Source organism: Nelusetta ayraudi, unplaced genomic scaffold, assembly GCF_046127955.1.
Source record: "Nelusetta ayraudi isolate G7.1 ecotype Tasmania unplaced genomic scaffold, CSIRO-AGI_Nayr_v1 ptg000011l, whole genome shotgun sequence".
Taxonomy (NCBI): domain Eukaryota; kingdom Metazoa; phylum Chordata; class Actinopteri; order Tetraodontiformes; family Monacanthidae; genus Nelusetta; species Nelusetta ayraudi.
Genome location: NW_027466061.1, coordinates 9,160,285 through 9,179,725, shown reverse-complemented (window position 1 = coordinate 9,179,725; position 19,441 = coordinate 9,160,285). Strand labels below are relative to the sequence as shown.

At 47.2% G+C, this 19,441-nt stretch overlaps 2 protein-coding genes across 2 annotated transcripts; both read right to left on the bottom strand.

The window, feature by feature from the left end:
* Positions 1 to 62: 62 nt before the first annotated feature.
* On the bottom strand, positions 63 to 15,352 carry chd8 (chromodomain helicase DNA binding protein 8). The gene is made up of 39 exons (XM_076020582.1): positions 15,197 to 15,352; positions 13,126 to 14,198; positions 12,623 to 12,937; positions 12,249 to 12,362; positions 11,650 to 12,149; positions 11,433 to 11,544; positions 11,083 to 11,289; positions 10,899 to 10,967; positions 10,732 to 10,787; positions 10,536 to 10,653; positions 10,357 to 10,440; positions 10,108 to 10,245; positions 9,674 to 9,795; positions 9,158 to 9,401; positions 8,902 to 9,078; positions 8,632 to 8,775; positions 8,435 to 8,533; positions 8,184 to 8,343; positions 7,397 to 7,607; positions 7,092 to 7,287; positions 6,842 to 7,012; positions 6,425 to 6,715; positions 5,984 to 6,204; positions 5,703 to 5,905; positions 5,400 to 5,556; positions 5,226 to 5,315; positions 5,030 to 5,133; positions 4,793 to 4,916; positions 4,498 to 4,573; positions 4,068 to 4,339; positions 3,743 to 3,975; positions 2,890 to 3,549; positions 2,681 to 2,787; positions 2,332 to 2,553; positions 2,137 to 2,229; positions 1,866 to 1,979; positions 1,651 to 1,752; positions 1,454 to 1,558; positions 63 to 1,343 (listed from the first exon to the last, which is right to left on the bottom strand). The coding sequence occupies exons 2-39, from the start codon at positions 14,095 to 14,097 to the stop codon at positions 966 to 968; spliced, it is 7,761 nt and encodes a 2,586-aa protein (XP_075876697.1). The 5' UTR covers positions 14,098 to 14,198; positions 15,197 to 15,352; the 3' UTR covers positions 63 to 965.
* Positions 15,353 to 16,901: 1,549 nt separating this feature from the next.
* cbln12 (cerebellin 12) lies at positions 16,902 to 18,600 on the bottom strand. The gene is made up of 3 exons (XM_076020581.1): positions 18,319 to 18,600; positions 17,688 to 17,807; positions 16,902 to 17,604 (listed from the first exon to the last, which is right to left on the bottom strand). Exons 1-3 carry the CDS (start codon positions 18,598 to 18,600, stop codon positions 17,407 to 17,409), a joined length of 600 nt encoding a protein of 199 aa, XP_075876696.1. The 3' UTR covers positions 16,902 to 17,406.
* Between the last annotated feature and the right edge of the window lie 841 nt (positions 18,601 to 19,441).

Here is a 19,441-nt window from a genome sequence, read left to right as displayed (position 1 = left end):
CAGTTCATATATATGCATTGGATGTACGGGGATACTCCTTCCTGGGCTATGAATCAGGCTCATTTGCTTGACCATCTGTTTTTAATTTGGACACAGTGATTGTTAATAGGGTTTTGAACATTTGTGTACAAACAATAACCTTATTTCTTCTGCTCGCTAAACAATAATACACAGAAACTTGTCACTGTAGATTGTTGTTATTCATTTCACAGATACACTCAGTTCATAAAACAAGAATAGTAACTCATTGCGGTCATCTCATACAATTGACCAGCTCTACATTATACAACACACCCATCCTCCCTGCATTGCTTCAGTAACTAATACATAATTTCCCCTTCTCCTCCCTCTCAAAACCCCCCCCCCCCCCCCGATCCCCCAAGTAGAGTGGAAAACCAAAACAGTTGTTCATCCAAATGCTGGATCCCCTTTTAGCTCACACACACACTTGTCTGGACAAAACAGCTATGACCAAACAAGACTGCATGGACTTTGCGGGTAGGAGGCTTTAACATCTGGATCCAGGCTCTGCTCAGTACACATGTCCAGTTTCATGTAGCGCAAAAAGACCAGCATTGAGGTTCTAAGGATAAGAAAAGGGAAACTGTACAGCAAAGGTCCCCTCTTGGTCACAGCTGGGAATGTTTTGGGAGGGAATAACTTTGAAGGAAGAGGGAGAAAATAACCAGTGGTGAAGTAAGAAAAGCTCAGCTTTTTGCCATTTTTTCCAGAGGTTAGAAAGGATCTAGAACAAACAATTTCAATGTTGAACTAAAGCAGATAAGTACAACCTGTTTTTTTCTTTGAAAAAATACCCCTATATAAAACAAATGAATGAATAAAAAGAAGCAACAAAAAAACGTCAAAGTTTGATACTTAATGTGGTAAAATAAAATGTTGTGGAATAACATGAATTAATGTTGAGATGGGGACTGAAACACGTGTGTTCAGAAGGTGAGTTGGAGTCAATCCTCTGAGCTTGACGAGGAGTCGCTGTCCTTCTGTGCAATGATGACATCGTCCAATAGTGCCTCCTGGTCCGAGCTGTCATAGTCACCTTGGGAGAGGCTGTCACCGCCCTCGATTTTAACGTCAAAGTCTGGACTGGTGAGGAAGGGATGGGAGGTCTCCAGGTCCTCCTCGTCCATCATGTAGGCTCCATCTGAGACCAGAGTCTCCTCTTCAACTCCGTCCAGGATGGGGTCTTCAGGAATGGGGTCTGGAGTGAGGTGATGGTGGTGATGGTGGTGGTGGTGATGGTGGTGGTGTCGCCGCTTAGTTTTCTTGGGGATCTCTGAGTGCTCAGTCAGCAGTCGGTGGAAGTGAGTCTCTGGCAGAAAACCCTGAGGGGAAACGACGACAACACAGTCATTATAAACTCTGTCATTGCTCTTGATAGTCACAGCAGACATGCAATTCCCAGCAACAAACTCCAAGTGTCTTGACGACGTACAGATTTCCGAACATTTTCAGACCAATCAGGTGCTACAGCAATATCTGGATTCTGGTCCAGATATTCCCTCAGGTCCTGCAGAATCGGACAGAATGCCGCTCCGACCTTGGGAGGAGAAACATTTCAAGTGTTGTAAGGAAACGACTCAGAACCGATCCTGTGAGGCGTATGGTTTTGAACATGGTGGCAGATCTCACCTTTTTGCCCGTCCTCATGTTTATTACTTTGACCTTCTCACTTCCTGTCAGAGGTTTATCTGCCCTCCTCCTCCTCTTCCTCTTGGTTCTGTTCACAAGAAGCTGCAAAAACACAACAAAAAACAACAACACAAAAGTTAAGTGTGAAGTGGTGATGCAGGCAGTGCTATTTTACTTGCCAAACTCAAGGTAAGCCGAACACATTGTAAACGTACCTCCAGCATGTCTCCTTCCACCTCATAATCCGGATTCTCCTTCAACCAGGTGGGAGGGTCTCTGCGGCGAGGGGTCCGGTCCAGCGGGTCATCAAGTCCATCCGGGTCTGACAGCTGGATTCACAAAAAAAATACTAGTTGGAGAACAAAATCCAGAACATTTTCTCATATTTTCTTTTTCAGATGTCTCACAATGTGAAAATTACATTTTACCTGACTAAAAATGAGTGGCCATTTAAACCTACAATACAAACTAATGTGTTACACCCACCTCAAAGTCCTTGCGTCTCTTGCGGTTGGCCTCTCCAGAAGAACCATTGGGCATCAGAGCCTGTTTGGAGAAGGTCAGCTTCAACCCTTCCTCCTGAGGAAGTAAAAGAGAGGAAAACAAAGCAATTCAGTCACTGCTGCACCTCACCGCATCTGAATGAAAGACCTTCAGACAGTAATGCAAGCTTTTTTTCACCTTCAGGAGCTTAACAGTGAACTCTCCATCTTCTCCGTCTGGCCCTGCGCCACCAGGTATGCCGGCAGGCTTACGGATCATCCGCGAGTAGGCCATCTCGTCTCCCATCAGCTCCGCATTTGGGTTGAGTTGAGCCTCAGGCACATAGCGCCGCCCCGAGGGCCAGTGACCGCTGAGCACGAACGTACACAAACTGTCCAGACGGTTGATCAACACACGGTCCTGAGAGGAACAGAAAGCCGCGTTAACCTTTTAGTCGTCCACAACATGGGGAAAAACCTTTCCTCGTGGTCTTGGGCAAATCTAGTCTGGGCTCGGAGGGCGAGATGGGACTAAAGAAATAGATTACCTTTGGCCAATCCAGTCTCAGGGGATCGGGAGGAGGAATTCCATCCTGAGATTGAGTCAGAGACAGTAAACTACTTTCTTCATCCGCGTCACAGAGCTTCATTCCTCCTTTAGAGAAGAAAAAAAATGGGATGATGTTAATTTTTATTTTCTGTATGCAGCGTTATATTTTCCATTTAAAAAAAAAAGAAGAAACAAAAACCAAAGTACCTCTTTCCGTGTCTTCGTCACTTTCTCCACTGTCATCGCTGCTGCCTGACCGGTCAGATGACGACGAGCCCGAGTCAGAGTCAGAGTCAGAGTCCGAGCCTCCCTCAGTCTTCCTCGCTGACTTCCCCATCTTCCCCCTGCTCTTCTTCACGCTCCAGCCCTGCCCTCCGACCTTGCCATCATGATGGCTCAGGGGCGTGCTCTGCAGGTTGACGCCCATTTCACCACCGAGGAGGAGCGGATCCCCCTGAACCCCCTCCTCCTTCACACCGGATATGCCCTCCTCAGAGTTCATGAGGCTGAGGGGCACAATGGGCGGGGCCTGAGGCGGGGGCGGTGGCAGAGGAGGCGGAGCCTGCTGGTTCTGGATGAAGTCTTCCCGCGACTGGCTGAAGGTGAACTGAGGGTCTGAGAAGATGGACAGCTCGGTGCGACTGACGCCGTGCAGCGACGCCCCGAGCATCAGCTGGCGATCGTGGTCTGGTATGCTCCACCAGGAGGGCAGCTCCAAGGAGGTCGGGGCCAGAGGCAAGCGCTCATCCAGGGAAGGGTGGGGCAGAACTTGCTCACGCAGGCGACGCAGGAGACTGATGCGGTAGAGGGTGCGCGAGGCTCGCTCCTCTGTGATGGGAGCGACGGTCTGAGGAAGCTCTGACGGTTCTGAGGGAAAGAAGGGAAATGTCACCGAGGAGGCAGCAAAAAAACTGCGTTTGCACCGTTACTCATTTATGAGAGGAGTTTAAAACTGCAGTCCAACAATTTTACTTTGACTGAGCTGTTACAATTTTTGCTCAAAGCCTCGATGACGAAGGTGGATTTCTTCCCCCTCGACAGCTTGTGCGCCAGAAATTACCTTCACCCCGGCCAGAGCGCAGGTGGCAAACTCTCCGGCACATGGCGACAAAAGAGCGGAAGTAGCGGCTGAGGCTTTCGTCCGTTTTTTTATCCAGACGAGCGAAGGTGCGGAAGCGGTTCCAGTCGAACTCGGGCTGCTCTCCCTCCAGAAGATCCGGCTCCCTTTTGATCTTCTCCACGCCAAACGTGGACACGACACGGTAGAAATCACACTCTTCTCTGCGGGTCCACCTGAGGAGAACACACAAAGTCAAGTCATGACGCGGCGGTCGGAAGGTAGCGAGTGTACAGTCTTTATCTGACGGGTTCCGATGTCACCGTACCTCTGCTGGCGCTCCTGCCGTGCGATCTCCTTCAGCTTGGTGGCCTGCTCACACCGTCGGCGCCGACGGTCGCCCTTCGCCTCCGCCTCGATCTTCAGCTGCTCCTGCCTGTAGCTGCGCTGGTAGGCTGTGATCAGCCGCCGCAGCCGCGCCGTCAGCGTCGAGCTAGAAGGCCACGCGGACGCGCCGCTCTGTGTCGGGAGGCTTTCTGTGACAGTCGGCCTGGTTTTGTCCTCCACGGAGATCTCATCATCCATGTTCATGGAGTCCGCCTGGAGTGCAAGTTATTGGAAAAAAACAAAAACAAAAAAAAAGACAACAAAAAAAAGAGGAGGGAGTCGGGGGTCAGGTTTTTTTTGTTGTTCTACCAAGCTTTTACGTGTGTACGCATTCAAAGAGAATCAAGGAACAGCAAGAGTCAGACCAATACCTCCTCAAAAAGATCTTTGGTGTGTCTTGATGCAGGCTTGAACTCTGGGTCTTCTGAGTATTTATCATATTCAGCACTGTTAAGTGAAAAAAATGAAGGCACATTAGGCAGGAAAGACAGAAAAAAAGTATTGCGTATCTCACGTTTCAAGAAGTTGCTTTTTGGACTTAAGAATTGCTGAGATTTGTAATGAAAGGCAAACTGTTTGAACTTGTGTCCAAGTAAACCAGCACAGAGTGTATGATATACATTTTAGTTTATCTGTAAACAGGCTCTAGTAAATGAGTTGACTTACTCCTCTCCCAGCTCGCCATCCCCGGTCTGTTGCTCGGCATCAATGGCTTTGTCATCAGGCCTGCCGACTCTCTCCAGGAAGCAGAGACGAGGATCAGCACGCATGGTGGTGTACATCTCATACCCTGGTAATGCAAAGTCAATTTGTTTTAGCCGTGAAAGAAAGCTGGATAGATTTTCAAAGTTTATCAGTGTTGTTTTTTTCTCCATGCCGCACACTGTTCCAGAGAAAACCCACCATGTTTGTACACGCCAGCGAGCAGCGAGCGGTCCGACTCAGTGTCCCACCATCCTGCCGGCACCTCCTGCTGTTCCATCTCAGGCATCCAGATATCGACATCCCTTGATAAAAGAAAACCGCACCAAACTATGTTCAAGTCAAAGTCCTTGTGAGTCTTTGGCTCGTTGTCTAAAGAGCTTGCAGCTTTACACACCTGATGTGGGCTCCTTTCAGGACAGAGTCGGCGTGTTCCCCAATCACCTCCTGCTTCAGGTAGTAGAGCATTCGCACCCTCAGCAACACCCTGACGTGAGAGAGGAGAGAACTTAGTTTTTGAACATGCACGTGAAAAAAAAACAAAACAGCATGTTGGCTGGGATTTGCTCACTTGTTGCACTGGTGTTTGAGATGTTTGCGGTAGCTGTCGTCAATCAGGAGAGTGTCAGGGTTGTATTTGCGGATCCACTCCACCTTCTGAACATCGAATGTGCTCTGGGCCTTGACCCTCTTTCCTTTTCGGCCTCTTGGAACAGGGATGGAAAGGCCTGGGCAGACAGACACAAGTTATAAGCAAGGTACTCCATAAACATCGATTTAAAGGCTTCGACAGGCTACAAAGAACTGAAGAGGGGATGTTTAATCCCACCAGACAATAGTAGGAAGCATCAAACAATGCAAGTGCAGCTTGTACCAGAGTGGTTGAGCAGTGTTTGTGGTTCGCGGCCGTTCTCTGGTGGAGTGATGAGCTCCCAGATGAAACTCTTGATGTTCTCGTCCCCGCGGTAATGAAGTAGACAAAAGACCAGGATGACGCGGCAGATTGTCTCCACATCTCGTTCACTCAGCCTGCGCTTGCATCTGGCATGGGACAAAATGTCTCGCCAGCGCCCCCAACTGGGAAATAAAGTTAATAGAGGTTATTTAATGGCAAAGAAGTAGGCAGGCAAGCGCTGAACAGAATGGTCGGCATACCCGTAAACAAGCAGGTGTTTCTCCACCCGGAAGCAGTCTGTGCGGCCATAACCTCCTCCGGTGTGGCGTTCGGACCGCCGGGAGGTGCGGGACTGTCTGGAATTTGCCGGTGGGTACTCCTCGTCACTGTCCAGCTCGGACAGATCGCCACCTTCCCCTCGCAGAGTGGAGAACTGACGGGTCTGCTTACGCACCCTGGGGGTGTCGATCACGAGGGTGTTCTGTGTGTAGGGGAGGTTACTATTGGTCAACTGTGTGTGTGAAGGTTCTTGTAGTGTAGAGTTAAGTTGAGGCAACTGGACTGCTCTCGCTATCTTGAGAAAGATAGCAATTTCAAGATAGCAAAACCAGTCTCAACTTCACCCTTCCACACTTTTGGTCAACTTGACCTCCACTTCATCTGCCACGAGACAGACACTTCACATTCAAGCCGGTACTTACCTTTCTATTGATGGTGTCCATGTCTATGTCAGCTCTCTTGGCCCACTTCTGCCAGAACTCTGGATCATCCAGGGAGATGTCATTTCGGTTCTCCGAGGCTACAAAGCTGGCCTTGGAGAAGGTGGAGCCCTTGCCCTCGCTCTCGATGGTGATGGTAGTGGCTCTGCGCTGAAGGATCTGGTCGATATCCTCCTCGCAAAAGCGGCTGCCTTCGTCGTTCTCATCCATGATAGCCGCGTAGGCTCCCTTCCTCAGCAGGTCCTCGATCTCCTTCTTAGAGAACTGCTGGATCTGGAAGTAGGCAAACAGTTACACTGATGAGTGGACCACAATGGCTTCAAGAAACTGATTTCTAAAATAATCATTTTTCAGGCCACCTTAACTATTAACAGTGACCTGCAGTTACTGGCTCCTTACCCCATTGACGCTGCTCTCCTTGTTGCCACTCATGCTCTGCAGGACAGCGCGATCCAAGCCCAGCTTCAGACTGGCTTTGTCCAACATCTCCCTCTCATAGGAGTTCCTGGTGATCAGGCGGTAGACCTTCACAGCTTTCGACTGGCCAATACGATGACAACGTGCCTGGGCCTGATAGAAGGTCAACAAAGTAGACATGAGACACAGGTTTTTGTTGCTTTATGAAGGCACACAGAACTGAATCTCATACCTGCAGGTCATTCTGAGGGTTCCAGTCGGAGTCAAATATGACACAGGTGTCAGCAGCAGTGAGGTTGATACCAAGGCCGCCCGCACGGGTGCACAGCAGGAAGACGAAACGGTCTGAATCAGGTTTGCTGAAGCGATCGATGGCGGCCTGTCGCAAGTTTCCGCGCACTCTGCCATCGATTCGCTCGTAAAGGTATCTGTCAAAAAATAATTAACACTCCTCATTTACACATCCTGTACAGTGATAACAAAACTCTGCACAGTCACTGCGATGTATCATCAGATGCACTGGAATACACCGCTCACCTTTTGTTGATGAGGTAGTCCTCCAGAATGTCCAAGCAGCGCACCATCTGGGAGAAGATGAGCACCTTGTGGCCGCCTGCCTTGAGGCGAGGCAGCAGCTTGTCCAGTAGCACCAGCTTGCCGGCCGAGCGAATCAGGGCCTGCAAATGAAAGTCGGAAGCGAGCGGGTCGTACACCTGCCGCAACTCCGCTATGATCTTTTCCTCTGCACCTGCACACCGTGGAGATGGGAGCGCATTATTTCAATGATGGTCTTTTTCAATTGGCAAAAGGCTGAATATGTCCAGAGAAAAGAAGAGAAACTCAAGGTTTGTCTACTAATCAAATCTCATGATCTGGATCTGTTAGTCAGAAGACAAATTTAATATTTGACAGACACAATCAATTTAGAAAACAACAACAACAACAACAACAGAAAACTGGGATCATATTACTGCTGACTGGAAACCTACAAAGATAGGCAGGCTTTAAATAAGTGCAGATAGCTTGTTTTATATGAGTCAATTAGTCGTTCTTGTTGACAAAAAACATATTGTGTAATAACCTGTAAGGCAACAATCTTAGGAATTTTTGCTCACTCTAAGCTGGATTGAAAAATTTTAAATAAATAGAAAATGGCTTAGCCATAGCAGATTTTAAGCTTCAAAAATAAAGGTATTCTAATAATGATTATTTTATAAGCGTTTCAATGTCACTGTAAGTTTAGAGGAGGTCACTGAGAGTAACGATCAAAGCAACCTGAAGCCACTGTTATGTAACGGGAGTAAATTACACAGCGATCCTTTACCATTGATGAGGTAGGGGTGATTGCAGCACTTGCGCAGCTCCATCATTGTGTTGAGCAGGTTGGGGACGTTGCTGTTACTACTTGCTCCTAAACTGAGGAAGCTGAAGTTCCTCTCCAGGATAGCCCGGTAGTATTTCTTTTGGATGTCCGTCAACTCAACCTGAGAGAGTGCAGAGCCAGACCGTGGTTGGTGTCATGTGACTCTCGACACTACACAATGTTTACATTCAATTCACACAATCTGATCTAACCTCAATAATGGTCTCCTGTTTGGGAGCCAAGTTCTTCTCAACATCTTCTTTGAGCCTGCGTAACATCATCGGTTTCAAAATGGCCTGCAGTTTCTGAACCTGTGGACCCAGAAAGGAAATCAGTTATTCTAGGTAAACTGTACAGCTGCGGAGATTAAGGAACACCGACGGATGTGGTCAGCGTGTGCAATTCGCACCTGTTCCTCTGTTTTGAGGTCTCCAAAGTCTTTGAGAAACTCGGTCTCAGAGGGGAACTGAGTTGGCTCCAGAAAATGTAGAAGGCTGAAGAGTTCTTCCACAGTGTTTTGGAGTGGAGTGCCAGTCAACAACACCTTGTGTTCCTGGTAGAAACAAAGTGCACAGATGCAATTAACAAAGCAGAAAGAACACGCCAAGGAGAAAAGGATGACGAGACGTGGGAAGAAAACTGTAAATCAACTCTAAAAATCTGGGAGCGCTCCGCTTACAAGGTCCAGCATCTTCAAACTGTCCAACAGCTTGCAGTTGCGATTCTTGAGACGGTGAGCCTCATCGATGATCACGCAGCGCCAAGAAATCTCCCTCAGCTCCGGGCAGTCGGACAGCACCATCTCAAATGTTGTGATGAGGGCATCAAACTTGTACGCTCCTGGGATCAGGTGCTCCTGGAGATGGACGTGTATTGTTTTTAAAGCCATGCAACAGCATCCGTAAAGTCAAAAACAATGTAAATAATAACTCTACCTTGTCGTCCTTGCAGTACATCTCATACTGCTGGATCATCTGTCGGCTGGCCAGGCTGCCGTGGTAGACGATGGCGTTCATATTGGTCCATGTAGAGAACTCCCTTTCCCAGTTGGTGATGGTGGAGAGCGGAGCAATGACTAGGAAAGGACCCTGGATGCCTGCAGCATGGATCTCAGACAGCAGCGTGATGGACTGGATAGTCTTCCCCAGACCCATCTCGTCTGCCAGGATACAGTTCTGCCTGAGAGGACACACACACACACACACACACACACACACACACACACACACACACACACACACACACACACACACACACACACACACACACACACACAATTGTAGTGCACAACCTAAGGGCTGATTGAGGCAAGAACAGCGAGACGCATTGCCATGCGTTAACTATGTACAATGCTCAGTGAAAAAAAAAAAACAAGACTTTTTTTAAGAAAAAAAAGTGTTTTAAGGATGTGCTTTGCAGCAGGAGTGTGTGATGTGTGAATGAGCTCTTACCTGTTGTACCAGTTAAAGAGCAGCCAGTTGACTCCTTCGAGCTGGTACTCTCTCAGCGTGTTGCTGTTCTTGTACTCTCTGGACTCCTCCAACTTCTTCCAGGAACTGGAAGACGGCCGTGTCTGGACGGAGCGCAGGAGAGAGGGTTCAAAAAAGCAAAGGGGGAAAAAATACACCCACTTCAGCTTGGTTGCAGTATTGCATCAGCAGAAAGTCCTGCAACAACGTGGGATATCACAGCTCTGCCCACGTCAGATGCATCTTTTATTATTATTTTTTAAATAATACTTTATCCTTTATGAATACTCTTAACTTTTCCAGCCAATGCAATGCATGTGTTTTGGGTATTTTTCCAACACAGATTTTATAGGCAAATTAAAAAACATAAATATAAAAATCTCAATTGGAAAATAAAATGTCAGCAGACTGCTTACTGCTCTCTTCACTCGAGGTTGTCGGTTTTGGATTTTCTTGAACTCTTCCACCTTGCCCTCATCCACATCTTCCTTCAGTTCCCAAGTGGCGTCCTCATATGGCAGAGAGCACCACTTCACCAAGTAGTAGATGACGGGCTAATAGGACGAGGTGGGGGGAAGCAATAACTTTACATTTTAGCAGCAAACGGTCTCTGTAATCCCTCTGCCACAACTCAAAATTTTCCGAAAGGCAGTCTGGACTCCCACCTCGCCGTTATCCTTGTCCACACTGTGGGATTCATCCAGGATCCTGTCCACCTCTACATAGTCTGGATTAAAAGGCTCCTCCTCCTGCAGAGAACCACAGGATCAGAGAGTCCAGCAGAAGGCTATAATCCAAGCAGCTGTACCACATCCTGGAGTTTCAGCGTGTGCCTCCCTCTCACCTCCTGGAAAATGTGCCGCATCTGCGCATGTTTAGTCTTGAACCTCTTGAGCTTCTGATGGATCCTCTTGTCCTTCTCCAGCTGCTCCATACTGGCCCACTCACAGTGCAAGTATGAACTGGAAAGACGAGAGTGATATTCTGGGTATCTCCTCAGGACACTAAAACTGTTTTATAGACATAAACTGAGAACTTACTAGTTCTTGTATTTCACAAAGAACTCCTCTGCGTTGGTATACTGTCCAGGAGAAACCTTGAGGAGAAGAACAGGTTATTAAGATTTACAAGATTATATTTTCATGAATCAAATGGAAATATATATAAATATATATATAAAAAAGAAAAGAAACATCAGCAAACATACTTCCTTCTTGGATACCCTCATTGACAGAACTTTGTCTACGATGGCAGCATCTTCCTCACTCGGATTTTCCTATTCCAAAAAAAAAAAAAGCAGGGCTGAATTAAATAACCGTGGAGTCAATCAGCTGTTGCCTTGTTGCAACTTCACGCTTCAAAAGAATAGAATGCTTAATTTCTTAACGTACCACAAAGAACTGCATGCTCGGCTGTCCGTCAGCATCCAGCTCCACTTGCTGTTTGAGCTGCGCTGCCGTCCCCCCACTGATGGAGGCAACCGCTGCTGCCGTTGTAGTGACGTCTACATCTTCCTGCTCGTCCTCGTCGTCAGTTATCTTGATGTCCAGGTCTTCCGTGTACTTCTTCCTCTTAACCACTCGATTGGAGCGTCTCTTCTACACGAAGAAATAAGGAGTTTACAAGGTAAGAGTTCTGAGAAGGTTTAGGCACTAACTACCAGTGGGAAAAAACACAGGGGTGTGGCCTGTTAAATCTGTCCATAGTCAAATTATTAAGTGAACTGAAATTGATTTAGTACCAGAGTCAAGTCATCCTCCAGTGCAGCAGGTGAGGCAGGGCTCACTTCCCCATCAGAATGGTCTGAAGAAGCATTTCTCTTTCTTTTCTTTGCTCCAACAAGAGTGATAGTGCTGGACAAACATTTGAAGACAGAGACACAAAAATGAAGAATTTTCAAAAGAAAGCATAGCTATATATCTTTTTCCATTGAAGTTTTTTTTTTTAAATAAACTTACTTTGGCTTGGCCTTGCTTTTGCTCTTGTTCCCAGTCGTAGTCACTATGGTGCATCCCGCCACACCAGTTGTTCCTCCTGATGTCTTCACCTTGCTCCCCTTTTTGTCAGCCGCAACTTTGGACGATGTTCCAGCGGCTACAGGACTTTTCTTCTTGCTCCCTCCTCCGCTTGACTTTTTCTTAGCTGAAGAGACCACGGTCAGCGTGCCAACTGTTTCTGGGGAGCTCTGCGTGGTTGGAAGCTCATCCTGGTTCAGGACTCTGGGCAGGTTCTTCTCTCCGCGAGCTTTAGCTCGGGCTATTGCCTCAGCCACGATGCGGTTTGCTTTCTCCTGCTTGCACAGAATCTCCACGCGTCGCACAGAGGGAGAGTCCCCAGGCGACTTGGTGATTCGGATAGCCGGGGAGGCAGTGGTGGTTGTAGTGGAGGGGCCGGCAGTCGATGCGTTGATTACCTTGACCGCGGCGACTGTGCCACCCGCTGAGGATGCTGAGCTTGTCTGTGTGAGAAGAAATAAGAGAATATTGTTCGGAATTTTCTTTTACGAGAAGTTCCATCTTACAGCTGCTTAGCTGTATGTTCTCATTAGGAAGTCTACCTGTGGTTGTAGAAGCATTTTGATTGGCACGGCAACCCTCTGGCCTCCTTGGGCCTGTGAGATCTGCAACACCTGTGGGCCACCAGCATTACCAGCTCCAGACACAAGCTGGTACTGTGACAGTAAAAGAAGAGACAAGATGTATATCACAAATTCCAAAAAGGTATTTTTAAAATAAAACACAGCAAAGCAGTTCGTTACATTTCCCTGCTTTGGAGACTTTGCAAGAATAGAAAAAATAAATTGTGGCAGAAGTGTGGCAAAAAAGGTGGAGAATTTAAAAAAAACTGACAGGATGTACCAAGATCTAAAATCTAATTTTATTGAACAAACAGGATTAAAAAAAACAAACTTAAATAGACATAACCACTCACCTTGACTCCTTGTTGGTTGGGCTGTTGTTGCACCTGCAGCTGAATGGTGAGGACTTTTGGCTGTCCTGCCTGACCTGCAGCTCTTGCCTGCGTCAGGGCTGCGAGCTGGCTTCCCTGAAGCACCAGTTTGCCTCCAGGGAGCTGACCAATCACCAGCCTCGCTGGAGCCTGGGCTTGCTGCTGCTGACCAGTCTGGGTGGTTTGAACCTGCTGGATCTGTGCAACTTGCTGTTGGGCTACAGTCTGACCTGCTGCGGCGGCACCAGCCTGGGACGGCTGCTGCAGGACCAGGGTGATCCGCTTTGCTTCGCCACCCTAGAACCAGCAACACAGAATGAGATTTATTATGATATTGGGCAAGACTGGACTGTAATACAGTTTCTAGACCTCAGTGATGAGATGAAAACCACAAAATAAGTCCAAACTTCAACAACAGTATGCTCTACAGCTACCAGGGCAACAACTTCTGGTGTGCTAGTTGCGTCAAAAGCTGTGGAACTTACCGGCGTTTGAGCCTGCATGGCTGGCTGAAGCTGCACCTGGCCCTGAGTCTGGACCTGGATCTGTGCAGCCTGACCTTGGGGCTGAATTTGAATTTGGGCGGTCTGCTGCTGGACTTGGACTGGATTCTGGCCTTGAGCTACTGATGCTTGGGCTGGGATCTGAACCTGGATTGTCTGGCCTTGCGTCTGCTGGGGCACTGAGGTTAGCAGCATCTGTTTCACAGGCCCATTTGTGGACTGCACCAGTCTCTGAACCCCCGTTGTGCCCACCTTGACTTGAGTTTGTCCTGCCTGATTTAGAACTGCACCCCCTTGCAATATGGACATGCCCGGTTTCAGTGGAGTACCAGACAACACACGGATGACCTTTCCACCCGTTTGGCCCGTTGCTCCCGATACAGTCTGCAGTACTTGGGCCTGACCCTGCGGACCTTTAAGAATGACAATTTTACCGCCAGCCTGCTGCGTGATGGCAGCCAGCTGTTGCGGAGTGAGCTGGTGAGCGAGCTGCATGAGCTGCGTCGTGCCAGTGGAAGTGACCGAAGGGCTGGAAACAGTCAGAGGGGAGCTCAGCAGGACAGTGCTACTGGGTGCTGCGCTGGTGTTACTGACAATAGGTATGGTGGTCTGGGCCTGGATCTGTGGCACAGTGTCAACGGAGGCAGGGGCCGGGGCCACAGCAGGAGCAGCAGCTATTGAAACAGTCTGCGCTGCAACCACTGGCACTGGCTGCGGCTGCTGTGTGGGGACTTGTACAAGGGTGGGTTCTGGGATGGCAGGAGCTGCTACAGGGTCATTAAGGCCTGTGTTGACCGTGAGCTCCGGCTCAGCTGGAGGGTCCACATGGCCCAATGCCAGCTTCAGGGCTTCCTCAACCGGGTCCGAAGAGCCCTGAGAGAAGGTATCATCAGGCAGGGCATCGAGGTTAAAGAGGGGTGTATCCTCAAACAGGTCCATGATAGGGTCCGCCATCTTGCCCACTCCACTCAGGGAGATGGGCACCACGTTACAGAAAGGCCTTGATGGAAATTAAATTGTTGCGGTCCAGTTCTTGTCAACTTCTAAAGAAACAGCTGGGGGGGTGGGGGTGGGGGGGAGAGAGGAGAGAACAACTGTTAATAAAAATACACATGTGGATGTTGGCAACTACTACTACATTAAGTAAGCTCAGTTTAATAAGGTCTTGGGAGTCTGAGGCCATGTGTGACAAAAAGCAATTTGAGACCTCTGTATATAATTTAATGTCAGTACATTTGTGATAGGGAACGCTGAGCGTAGTTCTCAAGGCACAAATTGCATTTAATTTAAAAATCTCGTAGAACTTTTTCAACATCACGTTTGAAGGCCACAGCTGGTGGTTGATGCGAAAATGACACGAGACTGATGTAAAAATGCGCATCACATGACAGACTAATATAAGTACTTTACGTTTCTAGATAAATAAGTAATCAGAGGACCACTGGTTGAACCGTTTCTGGAAATAACATCAAAGACCTAACGTTATCGTACCGCATTCAACTGTGTTATCATGGTTGTAATGACCTGAAAATTGGTGAAATTGGCCGTGTCCACACCTTAAGAACTAAAACCGTACATCCTGGAAAAAATAAACTGAATGAAAACAGTGGTTTCAGAACTCGGATGAGGGGGGTACGGATGCTGGAGAGGCAGGATGCTTGGCTCTCCGGTTGTAATGCAGTCTTTCTCACTAAACCGTCGATTAGCATTAGCTTGTGCCGCGACCAAGATGCACCGATTACAAAGGGTGTGAGCTACCGCAAGACCATAAAGGCTTAATAACACGGTTTGATACAACTCAACACTCCTTGGTTGTCTTCTCAGCCATTAACTACCAACCATTCAGTCCACCGGACTCCTTCAATCTCATCAACAAACCGGACCAAACCAAAGCAACGTGCCACAATAACCATTGCCCGACAACGTTCAGACGGATAGGCCGCAATACTGTTTGGGTTGGTCTGCGTCTAATTTTCAGCACAAATACCAGTAAATAACCATCACATCCGCTGCCTAAACTCCCTCGGTAATAATTTCGGTGTGCTAAATTTACCTTTGCATCGACACACATGGCTTTCTCCGTCTCACAACACTGTACGATTACAGGAAACGGCCAGGGAAGAGCAGGAACTAACTTCTCGTCCGAGAAGGCATAGAAAGCGTGCCCCTCGAACGCTAAACAGCGTTCATTGGTCCCTCTTCGCTCGAGCCGGCAGCATGCGGCCACACGATTGGCCCTTAAACCTATCAGTCGCGCGCACGGCTACGTTCAGGCGAGATGTTGGACCAAGTTAGGTTGAGAGAACAATGAATGCGGCCTAGCTTGGACTGCTGGTTTAGCCCGCTCATTGCCGTTTCGCTGTCATAGATGCTCACATTACACAGCGCGGGTCATTTAATTGCGGACTGACGAAAAATATGTAATTTTCACCAAATTAAAGTCGGTACCTAGTGCAAAACACGGCACGCTTGTTTGTCACGGCACTGTACGATTTCCACCGTTTAATTATCTTGGTTTAGGCTGAAATCGTTCATGTATTGTGATACTGCTTAATTTTGCTTTAATTTGAATTTGTAGAGATGCACACAAGGGCATCTTTGATACGTTTAAGATTATTTCCTCCCCACTTTTCCGACATTTTCTACGTCTGGATATAAAACATGCGCTCTTAAAGACATAAGCGAAATTGCTTACGTTCGTGCGTCGAAGCTCTTTGATGGGAGTTGGCGCCCTCTTTTGACACGATACTAAAATAGGAAATGTATATATATATATATATATATATATATATATATATATATATATATATATATATATATATATATATATATATATATATATATATATATATATATATATATGTACACAAACCAGTAGATACAGGCGGATTTTAAAAAGGAAAAAAAGAGAATTCTCATACAATAAGAAGTTTGATGCCAAAGAAATGATCAGACACGGAATAAATAAGAATACAGTTTGAATACAATTTGAAAAAGAGTGGTAAAAGAATGCAAAATTATTAAATCCTACCCCATCTCCATCAACCATAAAATATTAATAGTCTGGCATTTTCCTTTTTGGCTATGTTGAGCTATAAATAGTTAGATTTTCTCTGATAAATATAAAAAATGGAAAAGGGAGTAGGAGAGTACCTGCTAAAGAATTGAGATTGCGTTAAGAAAAAAAAAAAAAAACACAAGTTCTCCCATCCATATCACTGAAAGCTTTCTCAGTGATTGCACTGATGTGACAGTATAAATTAAGGTCTTGAATATTTTTTTTCTTTAACTCAAGAACTACTTGCTTGTCAAATACAAAATCATAAAATAGTGATTGTGTTGGATAGGAGACGTACAGAGGGGGAGACAAAAAAAAGACAGATAAATCGTAGTCATGATCCAGGGAAGCGTGAATGACTGTATGTGACAGTGCACCGCATTTATTAGCGGCATCCCTGCAGAGAGGATCCCGCCTGCTCGCCAAAGCCTCCATCTGTCTGCGACCCTGCAAGGAGCATCCACAAGTCACCACCCTCGCCTCGAACTGGTCCCCATGCTGGTACACTTGGTCCCAGCCAATGCCAACTCTGCTGGTGGGAGCTATATTTACAAACAGCTGCTGGGGCAATCAGGAGGGAGAAATGGCGTCTCTTTAGCTTTGCTCAGTCTTGCTTGACTGTCAGCATCCATTCGTTCACATTCAGCAAATGTGTATCTTGAAAGAAATTACAATGCAAACAAAGAAAAAGAACCCTGTGTCAGCATTATATGAGTTTATTTACTTCTCCCAAATAGAAATTTCTGTTTAGATAAACATTTGTTGCAGGGAAGTTACAGATATATAGAGTATTATCATACAACACAGCAAGGTTAAAGGGGCAAGTTTGGCAGCTACAGAGTGTAACGTGGAGCACAGCAGAGTCACACAAGATTTTATAATAACAGAGTGGTCCAAAAGCACACAAGCCCAGATTGTACATGGCTGCAAACTCAACAAACAAAATAAATTTGCACAAATCTTTTAAACTGAACTTTTCAGCATATTTTATCTCTTTTTTTGGTCCTTCCGTGCAAATGATGTCAATTTGCATGTCTCCTCATGTCTCGTCTCATACACGTTTCTTTTTTGTGTGTGTGCATAAGACACATCTTTTCATGCATCATTTTAAGATTTACAGATTGACGTCTTGCTTGCTAAGTTTTTTTTACAGCTCTCCTTCCACTGCTCTTTCAACATTTTAAGCTAAACTCCAACCGATTTTCTCACAAAGGGAAGACCAGGAACCCGGAGAAGGTGGAGTACTTCCAGCCTCCCATCAAGTTGCCTCTCTCCAGTCTGAGGTAGGCCTTGTCCCCCTTCTCCATAATCACCAGGCCGGCATTGGTGGCAGCTTCCCTGGTCACGTCCTGGTCTCCTGCAAAAGCCGAAATCATTGGCCAGCCGTTCAGCATCAGGCTGACCTGGAAGAAGTCAAAGGACAGGGATTAAGAAAAGCAAATTACTCATTTAAATCAAATTTCATATTGGGTTTGAGCAGACCTACCTGAATTGTTTGTCTGTTGTAGGCCTTCACAACATGGAAGCTGAAACTGTACACGCCTCTCCGTGGTGCCAAGAAGATGCTGGTCTCCTGGTCAAAATGAGTTCCCACGTTCACCAGAATCTGGCAGGTTTGGTCAGAGCGAGAGGAGCAACATCATGTGAGAATTCTACCGAGTGGCGTGGTGTAAATAAATAACCCTTCAAAAAGGTTCCTCCTGCTTATCATGTGTCACTCTCAGACCTCATCCGAAACACGGAGTGCATTTCCAAAATAGCCCAAAATTGGCATCAAAATTCAGCCCGACTGCGCCTGAAACTTCACTGTTTACCTCATTTGCATTTTTTCCTCACCGTCAGAACTCTAATCATATGTGCATCTTATTAGCATTGACTTCTGACTGCAACAAGACTTGAAACACAGCTCACTGAAGCTGCATGTGTGCGCGTGTGTTTGCTGCAGATTCATGTGTCATTCCGAATCTGCGGCAGGATCCCTTCAAAATACGGAGAGGTCTAGAGGTTGCAACAGCAACAATAGCGAGCCTGGGGCGAAGCACAGGTTGCGCTTTCCTCTCGCACTTCCTCTCAGTTTGGAGGCATTCAAGAGCGTCTGAGTGGCAACAGTTACTCACATGGTCGAAGTAGATGATCATGGTGCGGTTGCTCATGTCCGTGGGCTCGTGGTTGGTCTGGCGACTGGCGGAGAAGGCCACGCGACCCGAGCCGGAGCGAACCGACATGCCCAGGGCGTTGCCGGCCGGCTCTGAGGACGGGGTGGAGTCGCACACCACCAGACATTTGCCCTCCAGGATGATGGGCTCTGTGTCATTCTGCCCCCTGGTCTCCATCGGGCCCCACAACAGGAGCACGGTCAACAGCACGGGAAGGTCAAAGGTGACTAACCTGGGAAGCATGACTGGACGTTGAAAATGTTTAAGCGGAATATCTGTGTTTGTACTCTACAGAGTTGTCACTTTGGATCTGACATGGGGAGCCAGTCCTAATGAAAATAATCCCAAAGAGCCACAAACGGACAAGCAGCTCAGGATCAAAGACGGAAATATATTCATAAGAACACTCAGAACTGTTTAGTGGCCATAGCTGTCAATCACTCTCAGTTTCTTTGTCTTTTTTTCCGCCACAAATCCCAGTTCGCCTCTCCAGTCCTACTTGTCGGGTCAGCAAAGAGGTCAGAATGACAATCACAAAGAAATCCTCTTCAGCGAAAAATGTGGCAGCAGAGACGTAGCTGGGGGAATAAAAGGGAAGAGAAGAGGGTGGGGGGAGGCAGGGGGTTCAGCGAGTTTCAGAGATGAGATGATTGAATGGAGGTTGAGGACAGGTGAGCAGGAGGAGGAAGTAGAGGAGGAGGGGGGGGGGAGTAGAGGAGGAGGAGGAGGAAGGGACAGACAGGTAAGATTGTTGGAGGGGTGACAGGAATAAGACGTGGGAGCCCAGGAGGGGGCGTAACGACGAGAGGGAGTGGGGGGAACAACTCCACTGAGTGACCATCTGTCCTCCACACGCTGACACACGCGTGTGCACACACACACACACACACACACACACACACACACACACACACATACTCACACGCATGCTTCGTTTTCACACTTTCAGACGCATCAAGCAGCAGCCATACGTGTGGCCAATGCTGTTTCTGCAATTTTCTTCAGCTTTTCCTGATCTTTTTGACACATTAAGAAGGGGACACATTTTCTAACTGCTAACAAGTTTTTCAGTTTGTGACATAAA